Raw genomic sequence first — 14,384 nt, 5'->3', positions numbered from 1 at the left:
AACTGTTGCATGATAACTTNTTACCTACAATTACATTAGGTAACGGGAGCCGTGAAATGATTGTATCGTTATCGACTGATGACGAGTAATTTAATTCAGATTTCATTGTTTGTTCTTGATGAGTGGGTAATTTACCAATAATTTTAAGTAATGTATGTAGCAAGAAATTATTGCAGAAAAAATTTAGTAGGCGAATCAGAAGATATTATTGAATTACCTGTCATGTTCAGTTCTCACTGTGTTCAAAATTTTTTCAGATATGGTTAAATACGAAACTGTCAAATTAGCCACTGGTGCCGATTTACCGCTTTTTGGTTTAGGTACATGGCTAGTAAGTTTTCCCATTGTTCAGGGTGAAATTTGTTCAAAAATGAGGACTTGACCTACGGTGGAAAACCAACCAAGAATTGAAGTGACAACGAAGATGTCATCAATTTTTTAAGCCATTATTTTTATAGCTGATGAATGATTTGCTCAATACTTATTCACTTATTCAATTCCTATTTGATTTAATTGTGAATTTAGTTTTGTGAAATGTAATCTAATTAGCCATATAGATCATCCAAATAGTACGGTAAGTTTCAGTCATAAATAAATCGTCCATAAATGATTTGATTGTATTTAAGAAGATTCTATATTCAAATTGCTTTCCTATCAATATTTCAGTCCAATGATCCGGTAGCTCTAACAACAGCATTGAAGACAGCTCTGGATGCTGGATATCCGTTAATCGACACTGCTTATGTTTATCATAACGAAGCTATCATCGGGAATGTACTCCAGGAATATTTTACTTCCGGCAAATTAGAACGAAAAGATATCTTTATCACAACAAAAGTAAATTCTTACCACCTAAATAACCACACATATATGCATTGACAAAATAAGTTCACAATTGACAGTCATTCAGTTGCACGTAATATGGTATTGCATTCAAGCATTTGCAAAAATGTTTCAATTTGATTTGTTTATAACTGTACTTTTTTAGGAGGGAAAAAGGAAAAATCGTTGAAAATTCTGAACGACTAACGAAGCGTATCATTGTTTATTTCAAAATCCAACTTGTTTAGCTGATAAGATTTTAAATTACTTTGCAATTCCCTCATTAATTCTTTTCCATATGCAGCTACCACTTATGGTACGTAGACCAGATGAGATTGAAGAATTGGTGAAGAAACAGCTGAAAGATTTGCACGTGGATTATTTAGATCTTTATCTTGTCCACTGTCCCTGTCCATGTAAAGTACGTACTTTCATTTCAATTACTTATGTTCTTACTTATTAATTATTGATATATTGAATGTCATGGATAAAAATTCAGCATCCAAAATATTTCAAGAATTTTCCCAATATGTTACCAATAGCAAACATTATTCAGAATGCATTGAAGGCTACACTATTGTCTTGATGGTTATCAAATGAATTAATCTTTCTTGGTACTTTTGTGTTAGGTAGCTTAATTGCTTTTGCTAAAGTTGAATCCAAATGTTTTCTTTTTTTTTTCAGCATCGGCCTGGTGACACACCGGATACCTACAAACTATTATTGGAAGATGGACGTGTGGTTCCCGAATTGATTGACTATATTGAAACCTGGAAAGTGCTGGAAAAATTGTATAAAGGCGGAATATTGAAAGTATGTTTTGCTGGTGCTCTGTTCTGGAAATCATTAATAATTTTTTTCTATGTGATTGATTAAATTTGTTACATCATTTGAGCTTGTTTTTTTCTTTTCTTAGTGTTTTTAGTTTACTTATGTTATCATATTTTTAGGCCATCGGGCTATCCAATTTCAACGAGGAACAAATCCAATATGTTCTCGATCATGCAACTGTGAAACCACATAATTTACAGGTAAGAATCTTCAGTACATTACGACTGTATAGCATAATTGGTTATATATCTCAATGAAATTTCCATGCTTTTATAAAATTACGATATGCTTAGCGACTTATTCTGGAATTACAGTATTTGAAATTTGCTGTTTAGATGTTGAATTATTCAAATAGTTTTTCTTTCGTTTTATTGGAATACTAATCTTTATAAAATCGAGAGGTGTTTTCTTTGACTTTATTATAGCACAATCGAATAGTGATAAGATAGGTTTGATGGAGAACTATTTCCATTTGGCTAAGATAATTAAGCAAATATTACAGGTAGAATATTTGGGATTATTCTTCCCTTCGCTTGTCGGTAAAGTTGTTTTTATTTGATTGAAATCGTAACTGAAAATCAAATAACACAGTTTATTGGGAGATGATAAAATGATAGTTTTTTTCGAACAAACTGATAGAAAAGGATGAATAATTATGATCATAATGATCCATAATTGAATCTAGTGTAGTGAGAGTTCTTTACAATATTGAGATATGTGATTAAGTTAAGATATGATAAAGTTAAGATATGATTATAAGTTGAGAATATGATTAAGATATTATTAAGATATGATAAAAATATTTCGTGTTTTCATGACACTGATATTTAGGTCGAAACACATCTCTATTGGCCGCAAAAGGAACTTCATGAATTTTGCAAGAAGAATAATATAACAATGACAAGCTATGGGACACTTGGTTCGCCTGGTAGGAAAGTTTTCAATCCGGACTTTACCTGGCCCACTGGTGAACCCATGAAGGATCCTTTAGTTTTACAATTAGCCGAGAAATATAAAAAATCACCAGCCCAGGTATGTGTATTCATGGAATGTCGGACTTTTTTATTCCAGATATCCTATTCAAAAGTTCATTTTTTTACAGGAATTTTATAACAGTCGAACTGCTCAAAATTTTTGGCCACTAAATTAATGTGGATCTGTTCCAGGTGCTTCTGCGTCACATGACACAACGTGGTATTTCTACTATTCCAAAAAGTATTAATCCTGATAGAATAGTTGAAAATTTCAATATTTTTGATTTTAAGTTAACGGAAGAGGAAATCAAGCAGCTGGATGACGTAAAGACACGTGTTCGTCTTTTTCTTTTTGATATGTAAGTTTCATTTTATGTTGCATTGCTTTGCGAGATTTTTTACTGATATAGATTCATTTTTATTTGGTCTTGTCAAGGAAATTCTGCTTTCTACAATGTATGTAATTCGGGCATTTATAACATTTAGAAAGAACTCTTTCCTAAACTGCAAGGTTAAATAATTATGGTTGCAGTAGTTATGAATGCATTTGAACCACTTCAGACTTTTCGATCATCCGTGGTATCCGTTCAAAGATGTCGACTTATCGAAGATGAAACGCGTGTATTTCAGTTACTAATGCCACTATTATCTTATATTTACTGAACTTCAATCCATTTATCCACATTATCCATATTTATTCCCTTGATGAACCATATTTTATGTCTAATTAACTTCTTTATTTCTCACCTATACACTATACATTTATGATTATATTTTATTCAAGACTGATTCCCATCGCATCATCTAACCTGGATAACGTGGTTAGTACTGGTTAGAAACAATTCTGATGATCTAAGGAAGCAAAGACTCATTGATGAATTAATATATGGTTAAAGAAAAAAAAAAGCGGAAGTTTTATATGAAAGACAATTCTAACAAGTATACCTTGCTCGAAACTGAAAATCAATATTTAGGCTTGTACCGCAATAGGATTGCATTTCTGTCAAAGTAGTGAGTTCACGGTTTTCAGAAGTTAATTGTGAGAACTGAATTATTTTGGAAAACCTGATGTTGTGCAATTCAGTTCTACGACGAAGTCCTTCTTGTTCATTTTGCGGAGCTAAGTATAATGTGATAAAGAATCGTCGATTCCGGAAAATTTCGTCGGGGTTATCAGACAATATCAGCAAGTACAGAGTAAGTGAGAGGAGAATGATAGCAAGAGAGTAAACTTGGATGATGACTGTTCATGATGAGTTGACGATGGACCTTGAAATGAGTGACTGCCATGCTCCGATCGCTTGTTCCCGATTTCTGATTTTAAAATGATGGAATGAATGGATGATCCTGGGCATTCATTTAAGCTCTTTGTATAGTGGAGTTGTTTACGATTTTCCAGACATTACATGTACGCCTAATTGTAAGATTAAAGATTTGTATGGATTATAACTTTCCAGATATTGCAAATAAGTTTCAATTTATCAGACCAAAAGTTACTTTCGCAACGTATCCATTTTTTATTAATAGATTGGAGGTTCTTCCTGATATTTTTGATAAGGCAGATAAGCCTGATTAACAGATGAAAGAAAATTTGTAAGGGATTGGTTGTGAAACTTAAACATTGCAATTAAGAATAATTATCGCACGTTTGTCGTGAAAGGGTAAAAATGGAAGTTGAATCAAAAACATTGTTGGAAAACGGACTTACTTCCTTTGAAGAAGTATTGCTGTGAAATTCGAAACTTTTGATTTCCTTATAATCAACAAAACAACAGGCTCTTTTTACAACAAAGCAAAGAACATTTATTCAGGAAACTCTTACCGAAGACAGTACAGTCGAAGAGCGGCCTATTTTTGTAGTGAGTTGCCATACGGCTTTTCAAATATTGTCTTAGTCTGGAACTTTCCTTGCACATCCAACGACTAAGGCTTCTCATCTGTATGAATTCTCGTATGGATCTTCCTAATCTATAAATGAAACTATTGTCGCACATCAAACAAACATATGGCTCCTCACCGGTATGAATTCTCATACAATATTTCATAGCGATAAATGAGAGAAGCTTTTGTTGCATGTGAGATAACCGTACGGCTTCTCACACCATATGAGTTCTCATATAGACCTCCCAGCATCATGATTGAAACTACTGTTGCATATCGAACAAATGTACGGCTTCACACCGATATGAGTTCTCATATGAATTTCCTCATGGTCTGATCGAAAGAAGCTTTTGTTACATGTGGGACAGTGGTAGAGTTTCTCACCGGCATAAATTCTCATATGGATGTTCCTGCCGCATCATTGAGAGAAACTTTCCTTACTCAATTGGACAAAGAACATCTTGCATATCTTTGCATAAGATCTCAAATCTCTTGCAGATTCACTGAATGCTAATTAACTGTCCGTCCACTAATTGGTATAAGTTTGTAGCTGGATTGGATTATCAAATATCTCAACTGAATGATACGTTGCTCCAAATAGCTCAATTGAAGTGTTTGTCGTCGATGGAACATTGCATGGGGATTGAAAACGGGTGACCCTATGAAATGACATGACGCTACAACTAACAGTTATGCTTATTTGCATATAGCATGCTGGTTACTTGTTATGCATGCGCGAATAACGAAAAAGTAATTTAGCAGGTCTGCTAGTAAACACAAAACTGCTAATTTTATTCACTAAAATGAAAAAAAGAAAAAAAAACAGCAAAGGGATGGAAAAAAGACGATACTATTATACATATGAGATAAAAAATGAATAACTTATAAGCAAGAAATAAATGATGACAGCAATAGAATGTAATGATTAAAATAGAAACTAAGTACAGAAAAATAACTTGTAAGCAACAAAACAACGCATATTCCAGCTTAAAATGCGCCTTTCAGCTCCTTTCATGATTCTTCTTATGTGATTTCAATGACCGTTCATTCAGAAAGCTTTTACCGCAAAAAGTACAGTTGAAGAACGGCCTATTTTTGTAGTGATTTGCTATTGGCCTTTCAAATATTGCCTTTGTTTGAAACTTTTTTCGCATAATGGACAATTGTTAGGCTCAGTGGTATGACTTTTCCTATGATGTATTATATGATATTTGTTACAGAAGCTTTTGTTACATATATGATAGTGGTACGGCTTCTCAGCGGTATGAATTCTCATATGGGTTCCCCGTAATTGATGATTGAGCGAAACTGCCGTTGCATATCCAACAAATGTACGGCTTCTCACCGGTATGAGTTCTCATATGGTTCTTCCTACTCGGTGATTGAGCGAAACTGTTGTTGCATATCGGACAAACGTATGGCTTCTCACCAGTATGAGTTCTTATATGATCTTTCAAAGTTGATGAATGAGGGAAGGTTTTGTTGCATGTCGGATGAATGTGAAGCTTCTCACCGGTACTAGTTTTCATATCTTTCATGCTTATTACTTCATTCTGACGTTGACCACACTGCGGTTCCTTCCTTTTCGATTCCTTCCCTGCGATTTCTTCCGTACTTTTTCTTCCAGCACCCTCTTCTTTGATTATTAAGTTCATGTCAACTGTTAAATTTTGACTGTTAAATTCATCTGTATATACTTTAAAAGCTACGTCGGCTAATAAACACAAATCTGGCGCTTGTCTCTACTCAATTTCTGCACTGATAAATCCAACGGCTCTGTTTGCTTCTCTTCAAATTATATGAAATTATCAATCTCATACTGTGTCAAAAATCAGAAATCTTCGAAATACTGTAGCGTTACGTTGTATTTTTAACCTTAAATGAACTTACTGTAGTTTGAATGTTGCTCAGTTGGACAAAGAAGGCGGAATAGATGAAATGTATATTGATATGAGTAATTTCTTGCCTAGTCTGAAAAACATCCAAGTTAACTGGTGTAGTGAATGGCTCCTTATAAAAAATAATACCACCTGCTTTTCTTTTTCTTAGATTTTTTTTTGATTTTTTTCCTAGATTTAAAATATTCACACTGTAATTTCATTTTCTTCATCAATAAAGTAAGCATCATAAATAGTTCTGTAAAAATCGAAATACATTATCACTACGAAGAAGAAACTCATCGTCAGAATACAGCAGTTGTCTTGCGTCAATTAATTCCGGAAAATTTAATAGAATGAAGAAAGTGTTGATGCTCCGTGCCGATCCACAAAGAATGGAAAGCGGGAATTTTTTAAAGTATTCACCGCGAAAATCATTTTCCTTACTTTAAATATTACTGCTTGTCAAAATAACTGATATCTTTTCGGTATTATACATACGAAATTCTACCGTGTTTCTGTTATGTTTCTGTTATGGATGAACTGAAATAACACTAGGATGCAGCACTTATAAGCCTTCACAGAAACGTGTATTAGTGCATGAATTACAGATTGGTTTGTTGATAAAGTAACAACTGGATTTTTGGCTGTAGCAATCATTGTTACATTACGACTACAATTAACGTGACGCACTAATTTATCGATTGTAATATCAACAATCAAGTATTCCCTTTGATTTAAGACAATTGCTTCCATTTATAAAGCCCTGGAGAATCACAAACCTTTTAACGTAAATATTGTCTTCCATTACTTGGTGCTACAGTTATATCCTCAATTAAGGTAATGAAAATTACAGATAAATAAACTCATCAGCATGTGTAACACACTAATTATCGTAAAATTTATTAAAATACATTAAAACATTATAGAAATTCATCAGAAATAACATGAAACCCCGTAATTTCTGATCTGCCAATTGAAATATAAGTGATATTGAGAAAAAAAGAAGAACGGAACCAAATATTTTGATTAAGTCATGTATTACGACCTCTTGTGGCGTAATAAAATGAATAAAAAAAGCGGTACAGAGAAGACTGAGATAGTCCTTGTTGTAATTATCGAGAATGCTTCGTTTATCATTCTGAAAAATGAAGTTCTTAAAAAGGAGAAAAAGAAAACTGAATATCTTGAAGAATAAAGAATTAGATATCTTCGCAATTCATCGACAATTAATATTGAATTAAAAAGGTTCTAAGGATGATAACAGCAGTCAAATAAGGCACTTGCAGTGAAATGAGATATTGGAAAGGTCAAAATATTAACAAAATGCAAACAAATTCTATCGGCAAAGACCTAAGAAAATAAAGGTTTGTTTGCAAGCGAAGAAATTATTGAATATGTTGGGAGGTAAAAATCTGATCATATTTTCCTCCAGTAACAGTGAAAAAAGTGAAAACACACAAGTTGAATAAATAGCCGCACCCAATAATACTCGTCAAATTATTCCCCTCATGTGGGGCATCATACTAAATGATTTACTAATTCTTGAACAGCTTAGAATCAAGATTAAATTTTTATCCGAAAGCTTTTTAAAACCAAATGTATGTACTTGAAATTTTCAAATAATCCCAATAAGTACTCACAGTTAAATAAGTATTATCAGCCCTCAAATTCGGAAAATTATGGACTCAAAATATTTGTCACTTTCAACCGAAGCTCTCTAGGAAACAAGATTTAAACCTATTACACTAGAAACCTAAACAGTTTCGAGTTTCGAGCAAAGCATACTTACTAAAATGACTTTTATATATACCTTCATATAAAACTTTGGATGGATAATCTCTTGTAGTAATAGTTACTCAAAAATTGATTCAGCAATAAGTACTGCTTCCCTAGATAATCAAAATTGTCGAAAGCTGGAGACTAAATGTGGATAATGAGGACAGATGGACAAAGTTTTCGGTGAACGTAAAAAAGCAACAATACTGATTTCAATCTTTGAGGTACACGCGCTTCATCTTTGACACATCGACATCTTTGAATGGATACCATGGATGATCGAAAAACCTGAAGTAGTTCAAATGCATTCATAGTTACTAAACCTTACGTTTCAAGAAATAGTTCTTTTTAGAGTTCGTAAGTTATACATACGGAGTTACACACATTCCACAAAGCATCTTTGACGAAATCAAATAAAAACGAATCACGTCGGAAAAAAAATCTTACAAAACAATGCAACATAAAATCAAACTTACATATCAAAAAGAAAAAGACGAACACGTGTCTTTACGTCATCCAGTTGCTTGACTTCCTCTTCCGTTAACTTAAAATCGAAAATATTGAAATTTTCAAGTATTCTATCAGGATTAATACTTTTCGGAATAGTAGAAATACCACGTTGTGTCATGTGACGCAGAAGCACCTAGAACAGATCCACATTAATTTAGTGGCCAAAAATTTTGAGCAGTTCGATTGTTATAAAATCCCTGTAAAAAAAATGAACTTTTGAATGGGATACCTAGAATAAAAAAGCCCGAATTCCATGAATGCACATACCTGGGCTGGTGATTTTTTATATTTCTCGGCTAGTTGTAAAACTAGAGGATCCTTCATGGGTTCACCAGTGGGCCAGGTAAAGTCCGGATTGAAAATTGTTCGTCCAGGTGAACCAAGTGTCCCATAGCTTGTCATTGTTATGTTATTTTTCTTGCAAAATTCATGAAGTTCCTTTTGCGGCCAGTAGAGATGTGTCTCGACCTGAATATTAAAAGATCTTATAAAGACTAATATTCCAATAAAACGAACGAAAAACTATTTGAACACTCAACATCTAAATAGCATTCAAATCCTGTGAATCCAGAATATGCCATTTAGAATTCCATCATTATCCTTATCCTTATAAAAGCATCGAAATCATTTCACTGAGAACATTTCCTAAAGACTCTTGCCTGTAAATTATGTGGTTTTACAGTTGCATGATCGAGAACATATTGCATTTGTTCCTCATTGAAGTTGGATAATCCGATAGCCTGAAAATATAATAAGTAAACACTGAAGATAAGCTCAAATAGCGTAACAAATTTGATCAATCACACGAAAAAAAATTATTTTCCGAACACAGCACCAGCAAAACATACTTTCAATATTCCGTCTTTATACAATTTTTCCAGCACTTTCCAGGTTTCGATATGGTCAATCAGTTCGGGAACCACACGTCCATCTTCCAATAACAGTTTGTAGGTATCCGGTGTGTCGCCAGGCCGATGCTAGAAAAAAAGAAAAACATTTAGATCCAACTCAACCAAAAACAGTTGAACTGCCTAACACAAAAGTACCAAGGAAGATTAATTCATTAGATAACCACCAGGACAATAGTCTAGCCTTCATTGAATTATGAATAATGTTTGCTATTGGTAACACACTGGGTAAATTCCTGAAATGTTTGGATGCTGAACTTTTATCCATGACATTCAATATATCAATAATTAATAAGTAAGAACATAAGTAATTGAAATGAAAGTACGTACTTTACATGGACAGGGACAGTGGACAAGATAAAGATCTAAATAATCCACGTGCAAATCTTTCAGCTGTTTCTTCACCAACTCTTCGATCTCGCCTGGTCTATGTACCATGAGTGGTAGCTGCATATGGTAAGAATTAATGAGGGAATTGCAAAATAAGCTAAAGCTAAAGTTGGATTTCGACATAAACAATGATGCGCTTCGCTGATCGTCCGGAATTTTCAACGATTTGTCCTTTTTTTTCCCTCCCTCCTTTTCCTAAAAAAGAAAGAAAAAGATACAGTGTTAAAAACAAATAAACTGAAGTAAACTTTTTGCGAAAGCTTGGATGCAATATCATTTGTCGATGTACATAATAAGTGGTTACTTAGGTGATAAGAATTTACTTTTGTTGTGATAAAGATATCTTTTCGTTCTAATTTGCCGGAAGTAAAATATTCCTGGAGTACATTCCCGATGACAGCTTCGTTACCATAAACATAAGCAGTGTCGATTAACGGGTATCCAGCATCCAGAGCTGTCTTCAATGCTGTTGTTAGAGCTACCGGATCATTGGACTGAAATATTGATAGGAAAGCAATTTGAATATAGAATCTTCTTAAATACAATCAAATCATTTATGGACGATTTATTTATGACTGGGACTTACCGTACTATTTGAATGATCCATATGAATGATCCATATGGGTAATGAGATTACATTTCACAAAACTAAATTTACAATTAAATCAAATAGGAATTGAATAAGTGAATAAGTATTAAGCAAACCATTCATCAGCTATAAAAATAATGGCTTAAAAAATTGATGACATCTTCGTTGTCACTTCAATTCTTGGTTGGTATTCCACCTTAGGCCAAGTCCTCATTTTTGAACAAATTTCACCCTGAACAATGGGAAAACTTACTAGCCATGTACCTAAACCAAAAAGCGGTAAATCGGCACCAGTGGCTAATTTGACAGTTTCGTATTTAACCATATCTAAAAAAATTTTAAATATATTGAGAACTGAACAAGACAAGTAGTTTAATAATGCTCTCTAATTTCCCTACCAAATTTTACTTTTCAGCAATAACTTTATTGCTGCATACTTCACTCTACACTGTGGGCAAATTACCCGCTCATTAAGGAGAAACAGTCAAATCCTAATTGAATTATACGTCATCAGTCCATGAGGATACAATCATTTCACGGTTCCGTAAATTACAGTCACCTAATGTAGGTGAGAGACTATCATGCAATAGTTGTAGATGAGACATGTGACACTTTCCTGTTAAGGCTGCTGAACCCAAGTATCCCGAGGTTATCTGAATTCATCCATGACAACACTACCAGAAAAAATCATTGTGGCAGCAGTAATATCCAAGAAAAGAGATAAACAAGCTATTCATTTGTATGCATGTCGAAGGATATAGCAGAATTAGTGATTTCAGATGCCTCAACAACTGAGAGTCTTACCCGTTCGTTTTTGACTTGATCCGATCGTTTTCTCTTACATAATGGATAGTGAATGGATAGTGAGAAGATGATCGATCAATTACGGAAAATTCAAAAATGTGTGACATTGTTATTAGTTAGAACTGTGAAATTGCAATTAAATTAGAATTTGGGTTATTCTAAATGGAGTAAGCATAGGCAGTAAAGACAGTAAAGAGACATCAAGTCTATGCAAATTCTTGGAGAATAATTTTAAAAATTTCCACTTCTCATCCTTCGTGAATCGGCATGAGGTTTCAACATTTTCTTCTTTCTTTTGAATCTTCCGGAATTAACTGACGCAAAATAGCTGCCTGACAATGAGTTCCTTCCTCGTAGTGATAATGTATTTCGATGTTTATAGGACTGACTATTTACAAAGCATACTTTATTCAGAGTATTGACACAGTATGTTTTAGGATGTTGACATAGTATGTTTTAAATCTAAGAAATTATGTTAGTTGAAGTAAGCATTATCATACAATTAAAGATAATAAAGAGAACTAATGTCAACACCTTTAAAATGTCGAAATTTAAAAAAAAAAAAAGCTCCAACCAAAGGATTAACAAGATCCTTTCCATTAACTCTTCTTTTGATATTACTAAAGATCGTTCGATTGACTGAGTGCTATTTCAGTTTAGAACTGTTCTGAATTCCACAGCCGAGAAATAAGTTTTAGTTCAACATGTTCAATTGAAAAGAAAAAAAAAACAAAGAAACTAAATTTAACTTCAGTAGTTTAAACACCCCTCAAAGAATTCTATTCCCAGCATTTAAAAATGAATCTCACAAACAATTTTTCATTTTATTTTTAAATTGAAACAACATTTCCCCATTAACTATCTGCATGAAGGATATTCGACAAAAAGAAAAAAAAAAAGTAGGAAGAGAAGAAAAAATCAAGCTTTTGAAATAAGAATATGCTTTTAAGTAAGTAGTTGATTAATAATATGTATTTAACAATAGTTATAAATTAGAAACATAACAATGCTAAAAAGAACATTTGTCTTGTTGACTCTGAAACATCACTGCTTTCGATAGATGACAATCGTTTGAGTCTACTGAAAGAATAGCAGCACATCAATATTTGCGAAATATCTACGCCTTTCGCACATGATAGATAAATGGATACAAAGAATAAAAAGCTAAAGCTTTATTTAATACTTGCTTTAATTGTCGAGAATGCTTCGTTTATCATTTTGAAAAATGTAATTTTCATAAGAAAGAAAATAAAATGAATATCTTGCAGAGTGAGAAATTCGATACCTTCCCAAAACTATTCATCATCTCATAAAGTTTTATTTACCATCAGCTTCTAATTACTACACAAAATGTCATTAAATGATTTACTAATTATTGAACAGCTTAAAACGAAAATTTTTATCCGAAAGCTTTTTAAAACCAAATTCAGTATGCAGTTGAAATTTTCAAATAACTGTTCAGATGTTTGAAAATCCGAAATAATTTTAGCATTTTTGTAATATTAAATATGCAAAAATTTATTTAAATACATAATGTGGAAAAGTGTAGTATAAAGGTTGTAGTTGTACAAAAAATATTGCAACGGCTTTGCATACATTAATTTTCACAATGCAATTCAATAGCTGAAATGAAATTATTCAGTATAAAGGATTAAATAGAAACTAATATTAATATTGGTAATTCTCTCTTGCTCAGTGTAAACATTCTTTATATTCAATGAATCTGAAACAAAAATTTCCAATTGCACAGTAACTCGCAAACGTAAAATCCTGCTATGGTTATAAGCAATAGCTTCAAATAGGCTCAAAAAAATAAAAACAAATTACTGAAAAAGAAATACGACAAAAAAAAAAAAAGCAAACACTGAAGCTTGTTCTCGAATCCTACCATATCATGGAAATTGTTTATGAATTACATGATATCGCTATACGGTGAATGTTTTTTCGGAACAAATTTACAAGTGAGTTAGCACCTCTATTAATAAATTCCTACTAATTTGAAATGAACATGGAATCTGTTTGTTAAAACACTAAGAAATATGTCATAGCAAAATTCTCTCCTAGCAAAATGTGAAGTTCCCCTGAGATAAGCCTGGTCAATTTTCAAAGGGTAAATTTTAAACAGAAAAATTTGAATTCAATTGTCATAAACATCTGTCTTTTTATTTCATTTGTTTATTAACAAATTTGTGTCAGATGCTTTTGCTAATAAATGTCGTCGTAGCCATTATCATCATCTTATCACTCCGTCACTATTATTCAAGTGCTTTTTGTATTTCCTTAGTATCCACGCCTTGTGAGCCATGAATATTTTTTCCATTTTTGAAATCGTAGGATTTTCAAATTTGAACAACAAATTTCAAAACTATGTTTAAAAATGGATATGGAGTGTGAACAAATAATTTGATGGAATCATTCAGCATATATAAATCAATAGTACAGATTGCGAAAAATGTAGCAGTGCAGTTTTTCCCTCTCCCTAATATTGCTTCAATTTTGAAGGTTTGGAAAAATTGAAACGAAATGAAACTAAATTATACAAAAAACATTGCGACGGCTTTGCATAAATTAATTTTCACAATACAATACTACAACTAAAATGAAATTATTCAGTATGAAGGATTAAACAGCAACTGCTACTATCGCATTATTACACGTCGACACAGATTATCAATATAGATAGTTTGCCACTCCCATTTGGATGAGCATTTATACAGACGATACTTGAACAATACCTAACAGAAGCAGCAACTGATCGTTTGTGTCAACGAATTGTATCCGGTAAGTTCTATTTCATTTATTTTGATAGAGAATGCCAAATGCATCTCAAAATATCGTGTTAAGAGAGATTTTGGAATTTCACGACGGACCTATTAATAAGCATTTTTTTTTTAAAAAACAAAACATTCTTATTAAATTTGTAACTATGAACATTGTGAAGACTTCGTTTTGGAACGCTTACCACCAATTTACAACCTGAATAACTTCTTATGCCTATCGTTCAAGTAAGAAATGCTTC

General features: G+C 32.7%; 4 protein-coding genes across 4 annotated transcripts in view; 2 read left to right on the top strand and 2 right to left on the bottom strand.

Annotated features, from left to right (window-relative positions):
• Nucleotides 1–259: 259 nt before the first annotated feature.
• On the top strand, nt 260–3,264 carry LOAG_07633 (oxidoreductase; the record flags this gene model as incomplete). Its single annotated transcript, XM_003143166.1, has 8 exons — nt 260–331; nt 667–837; nt 1,127–1,243; nt 1,507–1,635; nt 1,773–1,853; nt 2,485–2,685; nt 2,820–2,986; nt 3,189–3,264. 8 exons carry the CDS (start codon nt 260–262, stop codon nt 3,262–3,264), a joined length of 1,014 nt encoding a protein of 337 aa, XP_003143214.1.
• Nucleotides 3,265–5,764: 2,500 nt separating this feature from the next.
• On the bottom strand, nt 5,765–6,163 carry LOAG_07632 (zinc finger protein; the record flags this gene model as incomplete). The annotated part of the gene is made up of 1 exon (XM_003143165.2): nt 5,765–6,163. One exon carries the CDS (start codon nt 6,161–6,163, stop codon nt 5,765–5,767), a length of 399 nt encoding a protein of 132 aa, XP_003143213.2.
• Nucleotides 6,164–7,280: 1,117 nt separating this feature from the next.
• Nucleotides 7,281–10,894, bottom strand: LOAG_07631 (oxidoreductase). Its single transcript, XM_020447496.1, has 8 exons — nt 10,296–10,894; nt 9,913–10,029; nt 9,523–9,651; nt 9,334–9,414; nt 8,942–9,142; nt 8,641–8,807; nt 8,372–8,452; nt 7,281–7,526 (listed from the first exon to the last, which is right to left on the bottom strand). Exons 2-7 carry the CDS (start codon nt 10,018–10,020, stop codon nt 8,377–8,379), a joined length of 762 nt encoding a protein of 253 aa, XP_020302281.1. The 5' UTR covers nt 10,021–10,029; nt 10,296–10,894; the 3' UTR covers nt 7,281–7,526; nt 8,372–8,376.
• Nucleotides 10,895–14,355: 3,461 nt separating this feature from the next.
• The window catches only part of LOAG_14090 (ZNF697 protein), a gene marked incomplete at both ends in the record, with an annotated part of 906 nt that continues 877 nt past the window's right edge, over nt 14,356–14,384 (top strand). Inside the window, one exon of the mRNA XM_020448757.1 lies at nt 14,356–14,370. Within this exon, the coding sequence (XP_020301123.1) occupies nt 14,356–14,370 (15 nt within the window). The remainder of the gene's footprint in view (nt 14,371–14,384) is intronic.

Source organism: Loa loa (genome assembly GCF_000183805.2).
Source record: "Loa loa unplaced genomic scaffold supercont3.427, whole genome shotgun sequence".
Taxonomy (NCBI): domain Eukaryota; kingdom Metazoa; phylum Nematoda; class Chromadorea; order Rhabditida; family Onchocercidae; genus Loa; species Loa loa.
The sequence above is the reverse complement of the archived record's forward strand: the minus strand, read 5'-3'. Positions and strand labels throughout refer to the sequence as shown.